Consider the following 20261-nt stretch of genomic DNA (forward strand, 5'->3'; position numbering starts at 1 on the left):
CCACTTCAGTTATTATGTTGTTCACCCATCAGAGCATGTATAGCTGTCTACTGACAACTAAAGGGGCAGGCCTCCAAACGCAACCTTACAGAACTAATTGTACATTACACTAGGGGAGCTTGCATCTCCTTTGCACATTCAAATCGCACTCAGACTTTCCTCTAATTCCATTAGACTCCTAGCACTCTACGTTGATAAACAGGAGTCTGACTTCATGCTCCTCAACCTATGTGCATAAATCTTGAGTTGTAAAGATATTATGAGAGAAATGCACAGGTTAGCAAAAATACGAGAAGTAGATGTCAAATAAACAAGGCCTTACACGGGGAGGCTCATATGAGTGCCATGGACGTTTGGTGGTGGGTTGCAGTTAGTGATATAGTCGTGTGACCAGAACCGTTGTATTCAGAGCTGTAACAAACATCCCGGCCAAGCTTCGGCGCTCCTGTTTTTACTACGGACGTTAGCTACTTTCAGTGGGCAGGAGACTGATGCGACAAAGCAAACAGCATACGCACAAAGCAGACTATTAAAACAAACAGATTCACGGGCCAGCATCAAAGGCTCTATCCATATGCGACCCGCCATCAAGTCAGCAGGATATCAGGAACACAAACCTGAGCCTAGGGAGAATGTAATAAAAACGTTCTCAAGTCAGCGTGAAATAAAAGGAAGCAACCCAGCTAATGCACAAATTACTCCATCCTGCTCTCTTAACCAACACTATGGGAGATAACCACCAGCCTCTAGGGAACAATAAATAAACCCTGAATCCACAAGACAAATAAGCAATGGCAGATAAATAGCTGCTTTATTAGTTAACAAATTCAGTATCTTTCCTTGTGTGTTTTTGCTGCACTTGGGCGTTTTCCACACACACGAGGGAGCATTGCTTTCTTTGTGTCACACTGCGCCTTGTCACACTGCGGGGAAGTCTCAGCTTCAAAACACGCCTTGATCACCAATAACTCTGAAACAATGCAGTCCTGATGATACACGCCATGTGATTTACTCCATACATCTAATTACAATGCAGATTCCCACTGCTGCATTATGTATCCCCGGTACAGTATGTAGGTCATAACAGCCTTTGCCCTAGTTTCTCAGATTACATGTCGGGGTGAAGCAGCCTTTGATAGTGTGTGGTCCTCTTTCTGCAGAGACTCCGATGGAGGTCACACCCTCTCCATCGGGCAGTGCAAGGTGCACGCTGCACCTTCACAGGACACACGGCTCCACAACCTAACCTGACGCAGCTGCGAGGTAAACACGCACAGAGGCGAGTCTGCAACCCAGGGGTGGATGCATACATGGGTCCGTGAAAAGCTGCTGTTGTGACACAATAGCCATGTAACTATCTTCAGGTTCCTTTGAGCCCTTCTCTCGGACCACCTGCACGAGAGATTGCTCACAATTAGCATCACTGACACCACGACACTCGCCCTCCCACAATCAAGGCGCAGCACATTTCTCACAGCGGGAATGTCGACAGGGCTGGATGTGAGGGAGTCCCCGCGAATAAGAATTGGGGGCTTTTGATCTAAATTAATTTTGATCGTGTGGTAAATACCTGCGTGTAGCATCATTAGCAGGTCTCTAAGAAGTCCCAGGTATGGTAGTTTAAGGAATTCAAGCGAAGAGACAAAACCTAGTCGGCCAGGAGCACACAGTTATGTCGGGCGAGGTTGCCAGGGTTCGATAATCAAACAAACAAGTTCGCTTCCCGATCCAGTCTTTCTTTGCGATTCTGCTTCAAAGTGTAAGCCTAGCGAGGGAGCGTTAGTTGTCGTACCACAACAAAAAGCAGCACTCGACTTCAAATGTGTGAAATTGAAAATGAAGCGCCTCCTGGGTAAAAGAGCCCGCTTAAGTGACGGGGGAGGGGTCGAATTGGGAATTAAACAATCTGTTTGCGTGTCATAGGCAACACCCTCCTGCTACATTGTGCTCCCGGGACATGGATTCAGGTGGAGGCGCACAAAGGTTAATGAGACCGCAATCACCCAGTGCGGACGGTAATCAGATCCTGTTTTAATTATGTCGGTGGATAGGGTTTCCGCTGCAGGCGGCCGGCTATAGACAGCGCGCTGCCTGCGCCGACACATGATAGGGTCCTGCAGTGCACCGAGGGTGCTCAACCACCCACAGACACCCAACAGAAGAGGTTAAGGGTCGGGCCAGGCAGGCGCATTTCTGGCATGCCGCTTCCGTGCTGCTGATGCCCTGGACTGTAGCATTACTGCTCACTTACCTGCTCAAAACAAGGGCTCCCGGCTCCGCCCACAACCAGGCGGCGGGCCGGACATCTTCTTCCGGTGTTTCCAATGCCGGACCAGATTCGGGGGCGGTCTTGAGAACAGGCTTTCGGCTGACGTCGCCAAATGCGAACAATTCTCGGGAACGCCCCCGAATCTGGTCCGGGATTGACGGACAGAGCCGTCTCCCAATGGCTAGCCTCCATTTATGGAGCTAGCCAATGGGAGAGTGGGGCGGGTCCCTGTTCCACACTCTAACTCATAAGGTTTTTTAGCGCATGCGCACTTCGTGCGCATCGCCAGGCAAAACCTAAAAAGGCATTTATTGAATTGGATTTTGACATGATGAATGCTTTTTATCTTTGATATTTCTGTTAGCCAGTCTAGATGAAATAGTTTCTCACAATTGACACTGTACAAGTATTTTTTTCCAGAGGTCAAATACAACTAAGATTAAGATCGTTAGCTAGCTGTTTCCTAACTTAATTATCTTGTAATCTAGGTGTAGAAAAATCATCATGATTTAGGTACAGTAAATTTGCAGACCACATTGGACCTGTTAAAACAAAATATAAGGTGGTGGTTCTTCTATTGTGTTAGTTCACTAGTTTATTTAAAGAGGCATTATTATAGCTCTGTTTTACTGAGCAAAATAATTGATTTAACCTCACCCTGTCAATATCAACTTTTGATTGTGATGACCCTATGAAGTCAGCCATACTTAAGTAAGCAGAGATGACAGCAATTTAACATTCTGATCTCATTTTCACTCTTTTCTCTTGCAGAAGAGATGCATTCATATTCTCCCAAGCAATTTGCCTGTTGTGGGATGGTAAACGTTGGTGTTGAACTGTCTTTCACGTTTTTTTAAGGTGTAATCATATCATACTTTATCTTCACAGGTACTAACAAATGAACTCTCTGATATTATCTGCCAGAAGAACTTGATGCATCCATTGATACAAAACTTTAGCTACGAGATGATTAAAGAACAGATTCTGCAGCTTTTTGAAAGTATGATTGATGATTCTGAGAACTTCCTGAAAGGCGTATGTATTTTTATGACTACTCAACATTCTTTTGTTATGCAACCTGTATAGTCCCAATCCTTTTAACTTTCTCGTTATATGTTATGGTTGTAGGAGAATGATATTAAAACTTGCCTCAGACAGCACTGAGATTTACTACCTTTCTTTGGACTTTATAATGACATTAATGTCCTTTTCCAGGAGATTCTGCTTTCATATGCCTTTTAATGTACACTTTTATATCCTGCCCAACTATAAACAATCTTGGTGTTCATCACTATGGGACCAATAGAGGATAATTGGTGCTGTGGAGGGGGAAGGGAGAGAGTAAAGGGTATCTCAAAACATTTGATGAACAAGTAACCCCCATCGCCTGTCCTTTTTTATTTTTGTTTGCTCTTGGGACTTTTTTCAACATGCCCCAGTATTTTGTCCACAAATTTGCCCATGAGGTGAGGAAGCCAGACTGATATGACATTGCATAAAGTATACGCTTGTTTTCTAAGCAGCTGACTAAACATGCCAAGTGGCCAGTTCTATAGATTACCTGCTATTTTATCTCTGAAGTTCAGAGGGACACGTAGCAGAAGCAGTTTAGCTCCGTGGACGTGTCCCGTGTGGACCAAATCCCCTCCCTCCAGCAAGAATTTTCTGGGGCCCTCTATATGGGGAACGCTCCAACAAACTTTGGGGAGGTCCTCTTTGTGGCCCACTATTACCCCTCGACAACACTGCCCAAGATTTAATCAGTGACAAGCTATTATAATCATGATTAGTGTATGCCTTGTCAATGCTGGTTCTGTAATGCCAATTGATCATTAGTAGTCAATAGTGGTATTGGTAGGTCCTAGAAGGGCTGCTATCATGCCAATACAGAAATCATCAGTGATATTGGGTGGGGACCTACTTTTTACAAATCCCACTTGCTATAGATTCTGTTTGCATAGTACAGTATCTCCTACACAGCTGTAGCCCCACTCGCCAATGGAAGGAGCTACTGTCACCATTTAAATGCCTTGGTTTCTTTAGACAAAAAACAACAAACGTTCTTATAATCTCAGATCCTTAGAGAGAAGACCCCCCCACTACCGAAGAATATTTATTTTTCTCATTACACAGGAGAATATCTAGAATATAGCTTTGTTTCAAGAATTCACAGAGGTTTTGTCAGTTTTCTGCGTCTACTTCTTTTGTCCCACAGTCTCCTATTATGACTGAAATGCCTTTTTCCCCTCTCAAGAATTGTTTCTTTTTATAGTCGAGTCTTAGGTCTCGACTAGAGAGCACTTGTGCTCTCTCTTCGAGACATGCTGCATATACTTTGTGGGCTTACAGCCCGCCCAATTCTTTTCATTTGTTTCTTCGAGTGTATTTTAAAACGCCTTGTTTGCAAGTGCTTAATCTTCTCTTTATGTCCCTTCTTTTCATGCATGGGTTGTTCCCTCCCAAAGAGCACAGCCCAATTACTTGTACCCATACTCTTTTGTGTTTGTATGTTGTTTTTTTGCACAGTTTTCATCTTTTTGTTGAGCCACTCTATTGAGAGCAGGTTTTGTTGCCTGCTCCTTCCAACCATATTTTTCTTCTTCCCTCTGTGTTACCCCTCCCTCCCTCCCATTGCAGTGTTGGCCTCCCACCCAGCACAATAAATAATCCAGAGGCCAGATGCCTTTGTCCCGTTCTGCTTCATGAAAGCCTTTGAATTTGGCTGGGCAGTGTCTGGCGTCTTATCTCAGCCTTCTTGGAGTATTTCACAGGGCTTTTAAAGACCTTTTACATGCCTTTGTAAAGTGGTTAACAAAGCTTTGCTTGTTTTGTTAACTGGTTTCTTTCTCTTCACACAGGCCTTGCAAGTGCACATGTTTCTTTTGTTGCTCTGCTCGTTTTGTTTTACTTCTTTTTGCTAGGTTCTTGTTGCCCTCTTATTTTGTCCTGTTTATGTCTGGAGGAAACTCATGACTGTAGAAAAAAGATAGAGGAGGCTCAACTGTCCTAGGGGACCGAGCACTATATACCAGTTGAGATAAAGTATAACCCTAGGATCTTATTTGACACTTGAAAATAACCAGCATTCACTCACCAACAATCCTTCAAAACCTCGTATACACAACCCCTGAGGTGATCCCCCCCACACAGAAAATCCCACAAGATGCTCCACCAAAATAAGCTCACTAAAGTTGGGTTATAGCGCATGTAACAACTGATAATTTATTAAAAAAGATTTTCTTGAGCAATATATAATCTTAAAAACATAGAATCAGTCCTCCAAGTCCTGGAATATTGGAAGATACAATTTCATAATCATCTAGTTAAAAAGAACAAATTACACATATACACTTTATAATGGCACAATACAGTGAAAAAATCAACAGCATCAGATTGACTAAAAAAAGGAGGAAATCCTATTAGCACAAACAAAATTCAATTTTTTCTCATAGGTCCATAATTAGCATAAACGGAAGAAAACCAGGTGAGAGCCTTGCTCTTATCCTTTTAGTCGTTCCCTGATGGATTCCTTGAGTATCAAACTGGTGTTGACGCCTTTTGGTGTTAACAACAGAATTTAATGACCACCTTCAGGACAAAAGGTATTCAAGGAAATTATTCCTCCATCTATAAAGAAATAATCCATGGATATATATATATATATATATAGCATTTAGTGAATAGTTCGAATCATATATATACATTAGACATACCAATTTTGTCTACCCTGTCTTGCTACAACTGCATGAAAAAGGGAAACGATTTTTTTTACAAACTCTATTTGTAACGATTGACACAACAGAAGCCTTTTTCGCGGGAAACACACACGGTGAGTGCTTGCTTTGCCTTACATCTGCATGTGCACTCTGGATTATGCTCATTAAGGATGTTGCTCCTACTTCACAGTGACAGTGCACTTTATTTACATTTTTTTAACATACTTCTCTTTAAGTGCTTGTACGAAACTTTGGTGTTGCTTGGGAACTTGGTGTATGCAACGACAATTGCTTTGTTAAGTTTGTGTATGCAATGCTTCCATCAGCTGTCCATCTTGTTGGTACATTTTTTTTTGTTGTCTGCACTGAGGTTAAAGCAGATGTTAGACTTGAATACCATCTGTGAAAAGGGTTTGCAAGAGCTCAAAAAGAAGAAAAAAAGAAGAAAAAACATGATGATGTGCTTAGCACGTCTTCATGTCGCATTAATTATCTGTGGTGTGACTGCCTTTGAATGAGAGCTGCACTGTGTTTAATGCATGTGCGACGTACAGATATTGAATGATTTGTCCATTTTAAAATGTACAATAATTCTATTATTATTCAATGATTTTCCAAGCTAAAGGGAAAATAAATATTTTACCGCACAATTGTTTTTCATTAACTTCTGTAAACAGTCTATTTTGATTACCCATTACATCCCCCAAAAAACTATTTTATTGATAGACCTTATACTATCACACAAGGTTGCCAATACGGAAGCAAAATGTGAACCTATGGTGTTTTTACAAACACCTTGAGGACTTGGTCTTGAGTGGGAGTAATGGGAGAAGGATTTTGAAGCTTTTATTGAGGCTGCGGATGGTGATATTTTAACAACCTAATGGAAGTTAGCCCTGCTCAAGCACTGTTTGTGGCAGAAGAAAGGAGAATTCTCAAATATTTACGGAATCCAGTGTCAGAAGATAAACAAGAAGGAGAAAATGACCTGGCTAATATGGAATTAACCATAAATAAATGTAATGCCAACTATGGGAAGATAGTAAATTAAATGATGGCAAGATACAAATTCTTGGTATGTGGAGAGTTACCAGGTGAGACTATTGACAACTATGTACCAGACCTAAGAGGTTTAGTTGACACTTGTAATTATGGAATAGTCCAAGATGATATGATGACAGATCAGATAGTACCCACGACAAACAAAACTAAAATAGTGCACCAATGTGAAGCAATAGATGAGGGTATTAAATACTTTGTGGTAATGTCTAATTTTGGAAAAGTTTAAGAGGTAAGACAAATAGAGCAGAAAAGCATGTGAATAATGGGCAAAAGTTACAAAGCCAAAAACTCAGATAGGATGGAAGAAACAGGAGGGAGTAGAATACAGTAATATTTAGGTGCAGGTTGAGTGGACATGTGGCAACAGACGAATTGTTTCCTTTATTAGGACATATTTTTCGAAAATACAGAGGTAAAGGCCATTAAGAAAAAGTTTGCAAAATTCCTAATTGGAAAGGAAATAGGGAGTCAAGGAAGTTAACGATTTAACAGAAGAGTTCATTCTGGATTTTTTTGAGGTAGGACTGGCAGACAAAAAGGGCCTGTTTTTTTACATAAAAATAAATGGAAAGTTAGTGACGGACATGGCGGTGTCGGGAATGGAAATTTTCAAAACAAGAAATTACATCCTCTGTATTTTAAAATACATGGTTATGACAATTAACCTGTTCATGTTTTAGTATATTTTGTAGCAACGCTAGAGTTTTAAGGAAAATTTATTTATTCAAATGTCTATATACACTGGAAAGGTTTGTCTATTGGGCTGGCCACAACAGCGTGATCTAATGATCAAAGTGAAACCAAACCATTCCAAACAAGTGTTAGAATATAAGGTTAATGTGTTAGGTGATAAGGATATAAGGATAATGTTGGAAACGTTACAGAGAATACAGAGTAGGCAAATAGATAATGTCTGGGAATTTTCTTTGAGAAATTGCATCTTTTAAAGGGATTCTCACGTAAAATGTTTTCCAAGAATGGGGTGAGACCAAATGTTCGTAAAGTCGGAAGCATTATGTTTCATTGAGTGATCATCTCAAGAAAGAATTGGACAAACTACATATAGATGGAGTCATTTAGGAAATATCATTTTTAGAGTGTGTGTTGCCAAACAGAATAGGCTCTGTATAGATTTACAGGAATTAAATAAGTTGGTTTAGATGGACCACCATCCTAAATCCACTGTATGGTTTAAATCTTTTATTATTTTCATCAGAACAGAAAAAACAAAGAGACCACATACGTCAATCGGTATATCTGTTCTGAGCCACATACAGGGAGCCTCCATCATTCGTAACGCAATAGAAATACGAGCAGTGTCCACAGGACAGGGTCCCCACTGTGGGAAGCACGGGTCTCGGATTCTGCCCCCTCTCCCTTCTCCCCCCCCCCCCTCCCTTGTCCCCTCCTTGTCCAATTAAGCAAGGCCAGAAAAAGGAAAAAGATAAACCAAGTATAAGAAGATAGTCCTCTGCCCCGGGTATAGGAATGTATGTTAAACCCTAGGTGTGGTCTTCCGCTTCCGCGGCTGAGCTTTGGTTTCTTCAATTGGAGTATCTGCTAGGCGCAGTAAGTGCAAGTATCGAGGGCAACTTAGCTCCCTGAAATCGCCTGTGAGCAGGGTCAAGAACGGTCGCCAAAGAGCAGCGAACTCTTCGCCCCGGCCTGCCTTTGCCAGTGATAGCTTTTCCATCCCTAATATCATCCACAGTCTATGTAACCAGCCAGAGTGTGGGGGCGATTGAGTGGACCTCCAGTGTGCTACAATGTTCTGTACGGCTGCCCCCAGTGCTATTGCTATGAGTCATCCTCTCCTGGACTTCAAGGGGTACATTAGCACGATAGGGAGCCCGAGTAAAACATATGCCGGGAATCTGGGGAGTTGAGTATCTAAGTAGGATGCTATCTCGACCAGAATGAATTTCCAATAGGGTTGCAGGCGGTCACAGCTCCATAACAAGTGTTCTAAGGTGCCCTGTTCTCCACAGCCCCCCCAGCAACGGTCACTAATTCGGGGATCCCATTGGTGTAAGCGTTCCGGTGTATGGTACCAGTAGGTGGCCACCTTAGTCAGTGTCTCAGTGAGGCCAGTGTGATAAGCCGAGTGCCTGGCCCTGTGGTATATGCCCCCCCCCATTGTGTAAGTTACCTTTCCAGGTCTCTCTCCCACCGAACCCTCCCTGCGTTGTCCGTGTGTTTGTTGGTGAGGAGGAGGAGTTGTTGGTATAGGTCTGAGATCAGTTTCTTATCTGAGGAACGTGTCAGGAGCCATTTCCCGTATGCAGTGAGAAAGCGTTGTGCGCCGGGTCTGATCGATGGTTGTAAGGCCCAGTGTCGCACCTGTAGGTAGGTAGGGCAGGAGATCTGTTTCCGAAATGCCATAATCCTCCTTCATTTTCTGAAAGGGTAGAATCCCGTTTAAATTGAACAGGTGTCCTAGCTCTCTACAGGGCGTGCGTCTTCAATCCGTGAATGCCTTGGGTTCCAGGCCTGGAGTAAAATCGGGATTATCAAAGAGCGGGGTCATCGGGGAGGGGAACGAAGTCAGATCATGCCGAACCGCCACCTTGTCCCACACCTCCAAGACTGTGCAAGTGATTTGGGACGCATAGAGGTTGGGGGGGCCTATGTCCCTTAGGCAGGAACGGAATGCCCTGAAGAGGCCTGGCCGCCACCGCTTGGTCTTGAAAGAGCCAATTTTTGCCCGACTCTAGTTGGTGCCATTCTACCAGGGTGCGGAGCTGTGTCGCTTGAAAATACAAAGTAAGATCGAAAACCCCTACCCCGCCGTGCTCAGGGGGAAGTACTGCGATCGCGTGCTTGAATCGTAGACAGCGGCCGTTCCATATGAAACGTGTCAAATCAGCCTGTGCCCGTTGAAGCCAGCCCAGTGGGGGGCGTAGCGGAAGAGTCTGGAACACATACAGGAATTGTGGCAACAGGGTCATCTTGATGGCAGCAATCCGACCTAGCCAGGAGAGCGAATGCCGCTTCCATCTCCTGAGTTCATTTTTCATTTCATAAACTTTTATTCGATTATAAAAATTTGCATAATCATAAAAAGTACAATATTTTTAAAAACCATCAGTTTTAAGCTGAAGTTCACATGTTACATTTTATAAAACAATGCCCTGTCGTATTTTCATTACTTTTTTTAAAAAGGTCGCTGTCATTTTGGCTTCATGCGGGTTTACCGGCGACTGGAGATAAGCGAGCGCTGGATATGTGTTTCTTTGACCGCTTGAGCGTAGAAGGGGGAGAATCCATTTTTTCCTGGCCACACTGTAGTATTTGCAGAACAATGTGACATGGACCGTCGATTGCTTGGAAACCCCATCACACGGACAAAAAATCAAGTTCCGTGACCAGCTGTTCTGTTCTGGAAATGAGACCAGGCGAAAGAAGAGATCGAACCGGAATCTAGTCAGTAGAAACTTTTCATAGTTCGAAAGAAAGAACGTGAGGTAAGGCTGTATCGATTTTCCTGTTTGCAATTGGGAGATTTTTCCATTTTGCGTTTTCACTATCTCCGCCTGATTGCGAAGTTCTCTCAAGTGGCCTATACATAGTTCTTTCAGCCGTTTCTTGGATATATCTTCGATTGAAGGTGGATCAAGAAAGTATTGCTCACGGTTGAGATCTTGAAAAAATTTAAAAATGTAATTGAGCCAGGGGATTTTTCTCCAGTGAGCAAGGCTCAGGCAGTCTGTGATGAGGGAGCGTGTTACATGGCTTTCTGGATTGCACCATATGCGGTGCCATAGAATGAGAGGCTGGCAGCGTATGGTGTCTGTCACAAATTCCATCCCTAGCTCTCGGTGTGATGCTAAAGTCGGGGAGCTTTGGGGAAGGGCCAGGACGTACTTAATGAAGGCATTCTCCGTTGCCTGTAGTTGTTTGATGCTTCCGTAACCCCAGATGCCTGCCCCGTAGCTCGCCACACTGTGGCATTTTGCATAGTATAAAGTTAATAGTTCCGACGGAGCTGGTTTGCCTAGTTTCCTGGAGAAGGCACAAAGTGCTGATGTTGCTCGACGAAAGTTAAGGTTTCTGGCATCAATGGCTTTTCGCCAGGTCATTGAATCGTCCACGAGTATACCCAGGTATGGGTAAACTGACGTTTTTTCCAGCTTGGTATTGTTTATATATAAGGATTTTGAATTTCCGGGTTTGGGTCCTATGGACATTGTGAATGTTTTCTTTGTGTTTACTTTTAGACCCAAAGAGTCCATGAACGTCACATATTTGTTCAGCTGTCGTTGGAGTTGGTTGGCAGTTCGGGCCAGGATGACCGAGTCGTCGGCGTAGAGTAGAATGGGTATGGGGCGGCGTACTATTTGCGGGAGGTCCTGGCTCCCTGCCAGCATTGCTTTTTCAATCCCGTTGGTGTATAGATTGAATAGGAAGGGTGCCAATACGCACCCTTGCCTAACTCCTCGCATGATTTTAAAAGGACGTGATAGATCGCCGCCAATGCCGTAGCGCACTCGGCCTTCTGCGTTGGTGTATAGACCCCTGAGAAAGGCCAATATCGCTGGATCTACTCCAAGGTTCGACATGATTTCCCACAGCTTTGCATGCTGAACGCAGTCGAAAGCTGCGCTCAGATCTACATAGACCAGGTAAATTTTTCCTTCTTTTGCATGGGCGTATTTACCGGCCAGGAGGGTCAGATTTAGGGCTTGCTCCACCGTGCCGAGCCCCTTCTGGAAGCCGTATTGCAGGTCTGTAAAGATGTTATTTGCCTGGGCCCAAGATTGTAAACGGTCCAGGAGTAGTCGACCTGCAATTTTGCCCGTGGAATCCAGAAGGGAGATCGGCCGGTAGCACGCGGGGTCGTTGCGGTCCCCTTTCTTGAATATTGGCAAGAGTGTAGATGATGACCATGAAGGAAGGAGACCGATTTCAGCGACTGCAGACATTACCCGGGTTATTATTAGCGACCAATAGTCACTGTTATATAAGAACAAGTCCATGGGTACCCCGTCTGGACCGGGAGCCTTGCCAGTTTTTGACGCTGTAATTGCTTTTCTGACCTCGGTTACGGTGAAGCGTAAGTTTATGGGTAAATTAATGGGAAGAAGATGATTCTCTGCTTCAGCCTCGCGTTCTGTTCGAGGTGTGTCAGGTGGCAAGCCAAAAATTTTTGTGAAGTGGCGGACCCATTCGTTCTCGGTTACTGCTACGTCAAGTAGATTTGGATCAGTATCATTGTCCAAGAAGGGTGATCTAATGGTCTGCCAAAAAGTTATGCTGTCCTTTTTTAGTGCGCTTTCGTGTAATTGGCACCAAAGGTCTCTCTTTATCTGGCACCTTCGGTTTTTCCTGGCTTCGTTGTACGCTTTCCTCCGGGATGAAATTAATTGGGCGTCTCTTGGTTCCTGCCGGAGGGCATCTTTTAAAGCCGAAAGGGCCTTTCTGCAGTCTGAGTTGAACCATCTTTTAGTTTGGGATATTGGTTTGTTTGTCCTGTATTTGACCAACTCATCTCTTATTGCCCCTTGGATATTATGGAAGGAGGTAATGATTAGTTCAGGCAAAGCCTCAGCGGACAGACAGGCCCTTAACCAGGGGTGTGTTTTTTCAAATATCCTTTGCGAGGTCACCTCGGGATCGACTTTGGCCCATTTAATTGCGAACCCGTTCCTCTTCCTTATTGATATTGTTTGTTGATCGAGAGAACTAATTTTCGTTGTAGAAGGACCTAATTTCTCCAATGTAATCTCCACGCTTAGGGGATAGTGATCGCTAATCGGACAGGACCCTACTTTGTAGTTAGTTAGCGAGTTCTTGCAGGTATTGGAGGCTAGGATAAAGTCGATGGTAGATGTGCAACCTCGCCCATGGAAGGTGGGTCGAAATTCCTGGGCCGGGTCCACTAGCTCATTTACAAAGTCAAGGTCCAGAGTAAATACAATTTCATTCAGCTTGTTTCCGCTTTGAGTGTGGGCGAAGTGAGGAATCGGGTTACCGGATTCAGATTGTAGACCACAGGTCCCGGTTTTGTGGTTTGGGCATATTGGATGGTTGAAATCGCCTCCCCAGATGTATTTTATTGTCTCGCTTAAATTCACGTTTTGAAGTGTAGATATATGGGCCACCATTTCATCCAGGTTTGAACAGCAGTCCTGCGTGCCTATGTTGTTATAATAGTTTATGAGTATGTAGATGTTCCTCGATGCGGTGGTATGGTGTGTGATTTGAATGACTTGAAAGGCAGGTGTTTCTTTTGTTATTTTTACCTTAACTGCTAAGGTGTTGGAGAAATAAATCATGAGGCCACCTTTAGGTCTTCCCATTGTGCTTGGCGTTGCTTTGGTAAAGAATGTTTTATATCCCGCTAGATGGAGGGGGGATAGACGCCAGGTCTCTTGTAGGCACAAGATTTGGTGGCTTCGTGCAATTTCCAACCATTGAGGGCATGTTATTTTTCCGGTTAGGCCTGCGACGTTCCAGAAAGCTATGCCTACGGTCGTGGCTTCGTTAACAGTCGAGGTGGTGCGTGCTGTTTTGCTGTTGGTAGGGATTTCGGTGGTTAGAGTTTGTTCAATGAGAGATCCTGCACTCGTGTCCAGGTTCTCTGGGGGGGGGAGGGTCAAGAGGTTATTTTGTTGAGTCGTTGGGGTCTCTGATGCTTCAGGCTGTTTAGAGGGAGTTATCTGGTGCTTGTCTGGGACTGGGAAGTGTGAGGCGACAACTGAGTGTAAGGAGGCAGCTGTGGGTTGGTTAAGATCATCAGTGGGTGGTCAATCGACCATGTCGAGGCACTCGTAACGGTTTTGGGTCGGGAAACCCTGCCAACCCTCATATACTGGGTATGATCTGTCCTGCCAGTATGGAACTTGGCTATCGACATACCTTTCTCTTAGCCCCCCCCTATCAAGGTATTCGCGTGGGAAATCCCTCCGGATCCATGGTGTTTGTCGCCATGGGTCCTGGTTCCTCGGGCCTTTGGGATGATGGTACCATTCCCAGGGAGGGGGGTTGTGTTGTTGTTTCATTGGGGGGTAAAAAAGAGAGAGGTGACGAGCGTCTATTCCCCCTTTTTTCTCGAGTTGTGGCCAGGCACATATATAGTCAACCGTTGCGGGATCTTTGCATGTTACAATGATGCAATCACCGCGTATTGTTTTCTTGGTTTTGCCTATCCAGGCTACCCTACGTGCTGACGTAATTCCTCCTGATAGGTGGGATTCAAGAGGTCTATTTATGCTAAGCCACTGCATGGCCTTGTTTTTGAGTGACCAGGCAGTTTCTGGGGTGTCATCTACTAACTCGGGTACTCCTGTTAGAACTATTGTGTATGGAGTAGCTTCAGGGGGCAAATGGGCACGGCGTCTCACTACAGGGTATTTTTTCGGGGTGGTTTCCGTTACGTTCTTAGGTGTTTTTTGGGGGGGTGGGGAGTTCGTAGGCTGGGAGTCAGGTTTCTCCTGGGGGATTCTGCTAGGGTCTGGGTTTTGTGCTGGACATGGGGTTCGTGCCGTGACCTTCCCTTTGGTATCTGCCTGCTGCTCTTTTTGTTGTGATGATTTCTGTTGTGGTGGTTTCTCCTGGTGGGAGTGGAGCGTGCTTACTATTGGTTTGGGTATGACAGACGATGGATTAGGGTTCTTTTGTATTATAGGTGTTGCATTTGTATGACTGGCTACTTTCTGGATATGTTTTTGGTTTTGCTTTTTTGGTGGGTGTGTGGTGTTTCGCTGGCCCTTTACGTCTATCCTGGTGTTTGTATCTAGGAGAGTAGCTGATATTATTGTTAATTGAGCCTCGAGGTTTCTAACACTCAGCTGGATAGGCTTTAGGTATTGGTAAAGTAGGTCTTTGGTGGTGGTTAGCACTTGGGATGTGATTCTGCAGGTCTTGCATTGCTCAGCTGCGTTGTTGTTGCTGGATATTGGCTTGTGTGGGAGGGTGCAGTCAGGAATGTGCAGTATGCTGTTGGAGCATGGGGAGTTTGAGTTGGTCGTGGGTGAGCTTTGTGTTTTTCCTCTAAATGATAGTCGGGTTTCCGATGTTGCCCTTTCTCTCTCACCGTGCTGAGGTAGGTTGTTGGAGGTTTGGATGTCTCCTTGCGTATGACAGCCGGCTAGGTCTGGGGTTGCTTCCAAATCTTCTGATGTTAATGAGGGATCCGATTCAGAGTGCGTGACTGACAGATCGACTACTGATGGAACGGTGTTAAGTTCTGTAGTTGAAAGAGGCACTGGGAGTGAGCTATTTTGGGAGGTCAAGTTGATTGGGGATGCAGCGTTCGCTATGGCACCAAGTGATGAGCGCTTAGCATTTGCGCTCATGAGATCCATAGAGACTCTCTTTTCCATTAAAGCTATGCTTTGGTTTATTGTATCGTTTACCCGCGATATGAACAGGTCAATGGGGCCTGTTACCTGTGCTACCTCCTGCGCATGTTTGGATTTAGGTTTGGGTTTGGAGGTGCTTCTGGTTTTTGCTGGCATGATGTTTGTTGCCAGGTCGTTGATGAAAGAGAGATGGCCCGGTCCGGTCTCTATCGGGCGCTAACGGGCAACAACGGGCCCGCCCTTGGCCAGGGCTTCGCCCCGGGCTCCGACCCGCGCGCGTCCCGCGATGCGCGTTGGAATGGCGGTTAAATGGTTTTTGGGTGAGAGGGGGCGTGGCACTGGGAGGGGGCGCGGCTCGCACGGGAAGAGGCAACAGCTGATGTAGCTGATAGCTGAGCCTCGCAGTCCCGGAGCCGCGCCTCGCGCCTCCTCTGCGGCCACGCAGATGGTATTCCTCCTCTCCTCCTCTCCTCCTCTCCTTCAGGGCTGGAAGCGGGTTTAGGCAGCAAGCTACTCCTGTAGCGGCGAGTTAGGCAAGCGACTGGCAAGAAACCTCACTGCGAATGGCGCCCGCGTAGCGGGAGCCACGAGAGGTTGTAGGCGATTTGGTGGGGGCGGGCACTGGGAGGGGGCGCGGCTCGCACGGGAAGAGGCAACAGCTGATGTAGCTGATAGCTGAGCCTCGCAGTCCCGGAGCCGCGCCTCGCGCCTCCTCTGCGGCCACGCAGATGGTATTCCTCCTCTCCTCCTCTCCTTCAGGGCTGGAAGCGGGTTTAGGCAGCAAGCTACTCCTGTAGCGGCGAGTTAGGCAAGCGACTGGCAAGAAACCTCACTGCGAATGGCGCCCGCGTAGCGGGAGCCACGAGAGGTTGTAGGCGATTTGGTGGGGGCGGGCACTGGGAGGGGGCGCGGCTCGCACGGGAAGAGGCAACAGCTGATGTAGCTGATAGCTGAGCCTCGCAGTCCCGGAGCCGCGCCTCGCGCCTCCTCTGCGGCCACGCAGATGGTATTCCTCCTCTCCTCCTCTCCTTCAGGGCTGGAAGCGGGTTTAGGCAGCAAGCTACTCCTGTAGCGGCGAGTTAGGCAAGCGACTGGCAAGAAACCTCACTGCGAGTGGCGCCCGCGTAGCGGGAGCCACGAGAGGTTGTAGGCGATTTGGTGGGGGCGGGCACTGGGAGGGGGCGCGGCTCGCACGGGAAGAGGCAACAGCTGATGTAGCTGATAGCTGAGCCTCGCAGGCCCGGAGCCGCGCCTCGCGCCTCCTCTGCGGCCACGCAGATGGTATTCCTCCTCTCCTCCTCTCCTTCAGGGCTGGAAGCGGGTTTAGGCAGCAAGCTACTCCTGTAGCGGCGAGTTAGGCAAGCGACTGGCAAGAAACCTCACTGCGAATGGCGCCCGCGTAGCGGGAGCCACGAGAGGTTGTAGGCGATTTGGTGGGGGCGGGCACTGGGAGGGGGCGCGGCTCGCACGGGAAGAGGCAACAGCTGATGTAGCTGATAGCTGAGCCTCGCAGTCCCGGAGCCGCGCCTCGCGCCTCCTCTGCGGCCACGCAGATGGTATTCCTCCTCTCCTCCTCTCCTTCAGGGCTGGAAGCGGGTTTAGGCAGCAAGCTACTCCTGTAGCGGCGAGTTAGGCAAGCGACTGGCAAGAAACCTCACTGCGAGTGAGTTCGTCGGTAAGGCGGGAGCGGAGCCTGGTGTAGTTCGCGTCTGCGGTAGCTTGCAGGGTCGGGCCCAATAGGACTCCCAGGTATGGGATCGTGGAATCGGACCATTTCAGGTCAAACTCTTCTTTGGCGTCGGCGAGTACCTCTGCAGATAAGGATATGTTCAAGGCCTCCGACTTATCTATGTTAACTTTAAAACCGGATGCCGCCCGAACGTATGGAGCTCGATAAAAAGGGCCCTAAGAGATTGCATCGGTTCAGTCAGAGAAAGCAGGATGTCGTCTGCATATAGGCTAATCTTGTGTACGTCCCCACCGAATTTGATCCCTTTGATGAGGTCATGTTGCCTGATCCGTTGCGCCAGCGGCTCCATATAAAGCTCAAATAGGATTGGGGAAAGAGGACACCCTTGTCTGGTGCCTCTGCTGATCGGGAATTGCGGGGAGGTGTGGCCGTTGACCCGGACCGTAGCGTTAGGCTGGCGATAGCAGTTTAATATGCGGTCACAGAGAGTTTCCCCTAAACCGAATCGTTTTAGCACGAGTTCTAAGTAGGGCCAGTGTACCCTATCAAAGGCCTTTTCTGCATCTATGGTGAGCAGCATGCAGTCTGGCTGTGCCTGAGACCCTGCCTCTGAGGTGAAGGACTCGTTTGGTGTTGTCACTGGTTTGCCGCTGGGGAATGAAGCCCGCCTGGTCAGGTTCCACCAGCTGCTGCATGTACGGTGCCAATCTATTCGCAAGAATACCCGTGTAGAGCTTGAGATCAATATTCAGAAGGGAGATCGGTCTATAAGAGCTACATCGGGTGGGATCACAGCCTGGTATGACTGATATCGCCGCTTACAACAGGTCCGCAGGTATTGCCCCTGTTTGGTCAAAGGTGTTGAAGAGGTCCCGTAAAATCGGGGCCACCTGATGGCAGAGGGTCTTGTAGAAGGCCGCTGAGTAGCCGTCAGGGCCAGGTGACTTCCCTAATTTGAGGCGGGATATCACTGATATAATTTCTTCCAACTCGATAGGCCGATCCAGGAATTCCGCCTGCTCCCCGTTCAGCGATGGGAGAGGCGCACTGTCCAGGTACCCTTGGCTTGCCAACATATCGGGCGTGTCTGCCGCATATAGATTGGCATAGAAGTCACCGAATGTCGCGGCAATGGCCGCATCATCCGTGATCTGCTCATCCCGACAGGACCTAACAGCGCGGATGCCCTGCCTTTGGCGCTGCTCGCGTAGCTTGCTCGCCAAGAGTTTCCCGCATCTGTCCCCTCCAGTGTAGTAGGCGTGCCGAAGACGTATGGCTGCGTATTCTGCCACATCCTGGTCTAGGGCCGCCAGCAGTTTCCTCTCCGTGCAGAGTTGGCGCCAAGCTCGTGCCGCCCCCGTGCGCTGATGCATCTGCTCCAACTCCTTGACCCGTTGGGCTATTTCAGCCCTTTTCTGAGCACGTTCCCTATTGTTGGCCGAGGCTATGGAGATAAATTCCCCCCTTAGAACCGCCTTAAGTACGGCCCATTGGGTGGCCTTAGTAGTGTCTGCATTAGCGTTATGAGTGAGAAATTGAGAGATGGCGGTCCCAATCTGTTTTTTGTTAACAGGGCTCTGGAGCAGATTGTCCCGAAGGCACCAGTGCCGTTGCGGGCTGGGTGTGCTCGGGAAGAGAAAAGATGCCAGCACGGGGAATGGTCCGATAGTGAGGTCGGAAGAATATCTACATCCTGCGCGCGGAGGACCAACTGAGGGGAGCATAGAAAATAATCAAGCCTCGCATATGACTTGTGGGCTGCCGAGTAGTGAGTATATGCTGTGGTTTGTGGGTGAAGGTGTCTCCATAAATCCGCCAAACCCAGGTCAGTAAGATGTGTATGACCCGCCCCAGAAAGTGCCCCCACTTGCCCGTATCGTTGATTAGAGCGATCAGCTGTGTTGTGGAACCCTATATTGAGATCTCCGTCCAGGAGTAGGTGTGGGTGCGAGTTGGCAGTGGCTGTCTCTAGTGCTGTGTGAAGGAATTTCTCTTGGCCCTCATTAGGTGCGTAAATAGAACCTATTAATAATGTGTGCCCCCAATCGTAAAGCGGTGTACCAGCAGCCTGCCTTTGAGCTCTGCTTCCTTCTGTAGGGCCCGTCCCGGAAAGGATTTGGACACTAAGATCGCTACTCCTGCCACCTTCTTAGCTGCCGAGGAGAAAAACTGCAAGGAGAAGGCCCGAGATTTAAGGCGGTGATGGTCTTTTGGCAGCAGATGTGTCTCCTGTAGGAGGCATAAATCGCTGCAGTATGTTCCAGGAGGGAGAGTATTGCTCGGCGCCTAATGGGGTTATTGAGCCCTCTCACATTGAGGGAAAGACTAGTCAGTGGACGGGACATCTAATCGGGTAGACGGACCTGTGCTGAGCAGCGCGTCTTGCAGAATGGTACTTGGAACTTCAAAAGAAAACGGCCTTGGACAAAGAGGGCCCACTCCACCCCCCACACCACAACACCTCCCAGACCCCTCTCTAACCCCAACCTCCCAGTGCTACCCCCCCACCCCAGTGACCAGAATTAGCCCCCCCCAACACCTCCCCAACAACCCATTACACCCTCTCCCTCCCCAGCCCCAACTTGTAAGTCCCAGACTTGATTCATAGTCCCAGGCCTGTCCAGAGTCAAACCAGGCCTGAAGAGTCTAAAATGGAAGTTCAACGTGGAGGAGCGTGGCAATAGTAGCCCCCATGGCCCCCCGGCTCCCCCCCTCCCTTTGCGAATATAATGCATTAAATCAACCCCCAAACCTCATTATGTCAGTCAGAGCTGGTTGTGTCCTTGACCACCTCCTGGATAGCCGCTGCCTGCTCATGGGCTACTGTTTCTGGGTCTGGTTTGAGGCCTTTCTTGTGGTGGCGTCTTCTCCTTACTTGCTGCCACCCGTCAGCTTGCGATGATGAGGGACCCTCGTGCCGCAGCCTCTGTGACAGTCTTCCAGGCGATTCATCCTCTTCAGCGTCGATGCCTAGCAAGGTGCACGTGTCACGGAGGGATCGCATATGATGCAGGGCTCCCTGCCATTTGAAAATTATCCGAAAGGGGTGGCCCCATGAATATGGTATCCCTTTCTCTTGGAGAAAGGTCGTGACAGTTCGGAAGGATTTCCGCTTCTGTAGCGTGATGGCCGAGAGGTCCTGAAACAATGCCACCGAGTGGCCTCGGAAGCTAAGAGGTTGCTTCTGACATGCCTCCCTCAGGATACGTTCTTTCAAAGGG

General features: G+C 47.5%; 1 protein-coding gene across 1 annotated transcript in view; it reads left to right on the top strand.

Annotated features, from left to right (window-relative positions):
* The window catches only part of TERF2 (telomeric repeat binding factor 2), a 663265-nt gene that overhangs the window by 219983 nt on the left and 423021 nt on the right, over nt 1-20261 (top strand). Inside the window, exon 5 of the mRNA XM_086945762.1 lies at nt 3158-3304. Within this exon, the coding sequence (XP_086801888.1) occupies nt 3158-3304 (147 nt within the window). The remainder of the gene's footprint in view (nt 1-3157; nt 3305-20261) is intronic.

This window comes from Lissotriton vulgaris, chromosome 12 (assembly GCF_964263255.1).
Source record: "Lissotriton vulgaris chromosome 12, aLisVul1.2, whole genome shotgun sequence".
Lineage (NCBI taxonomy): Eukaryota > Metazoa > Chordata > Amphibia > Caudata > Salamandridae > Lissotriton > Lissotriton vulgaris.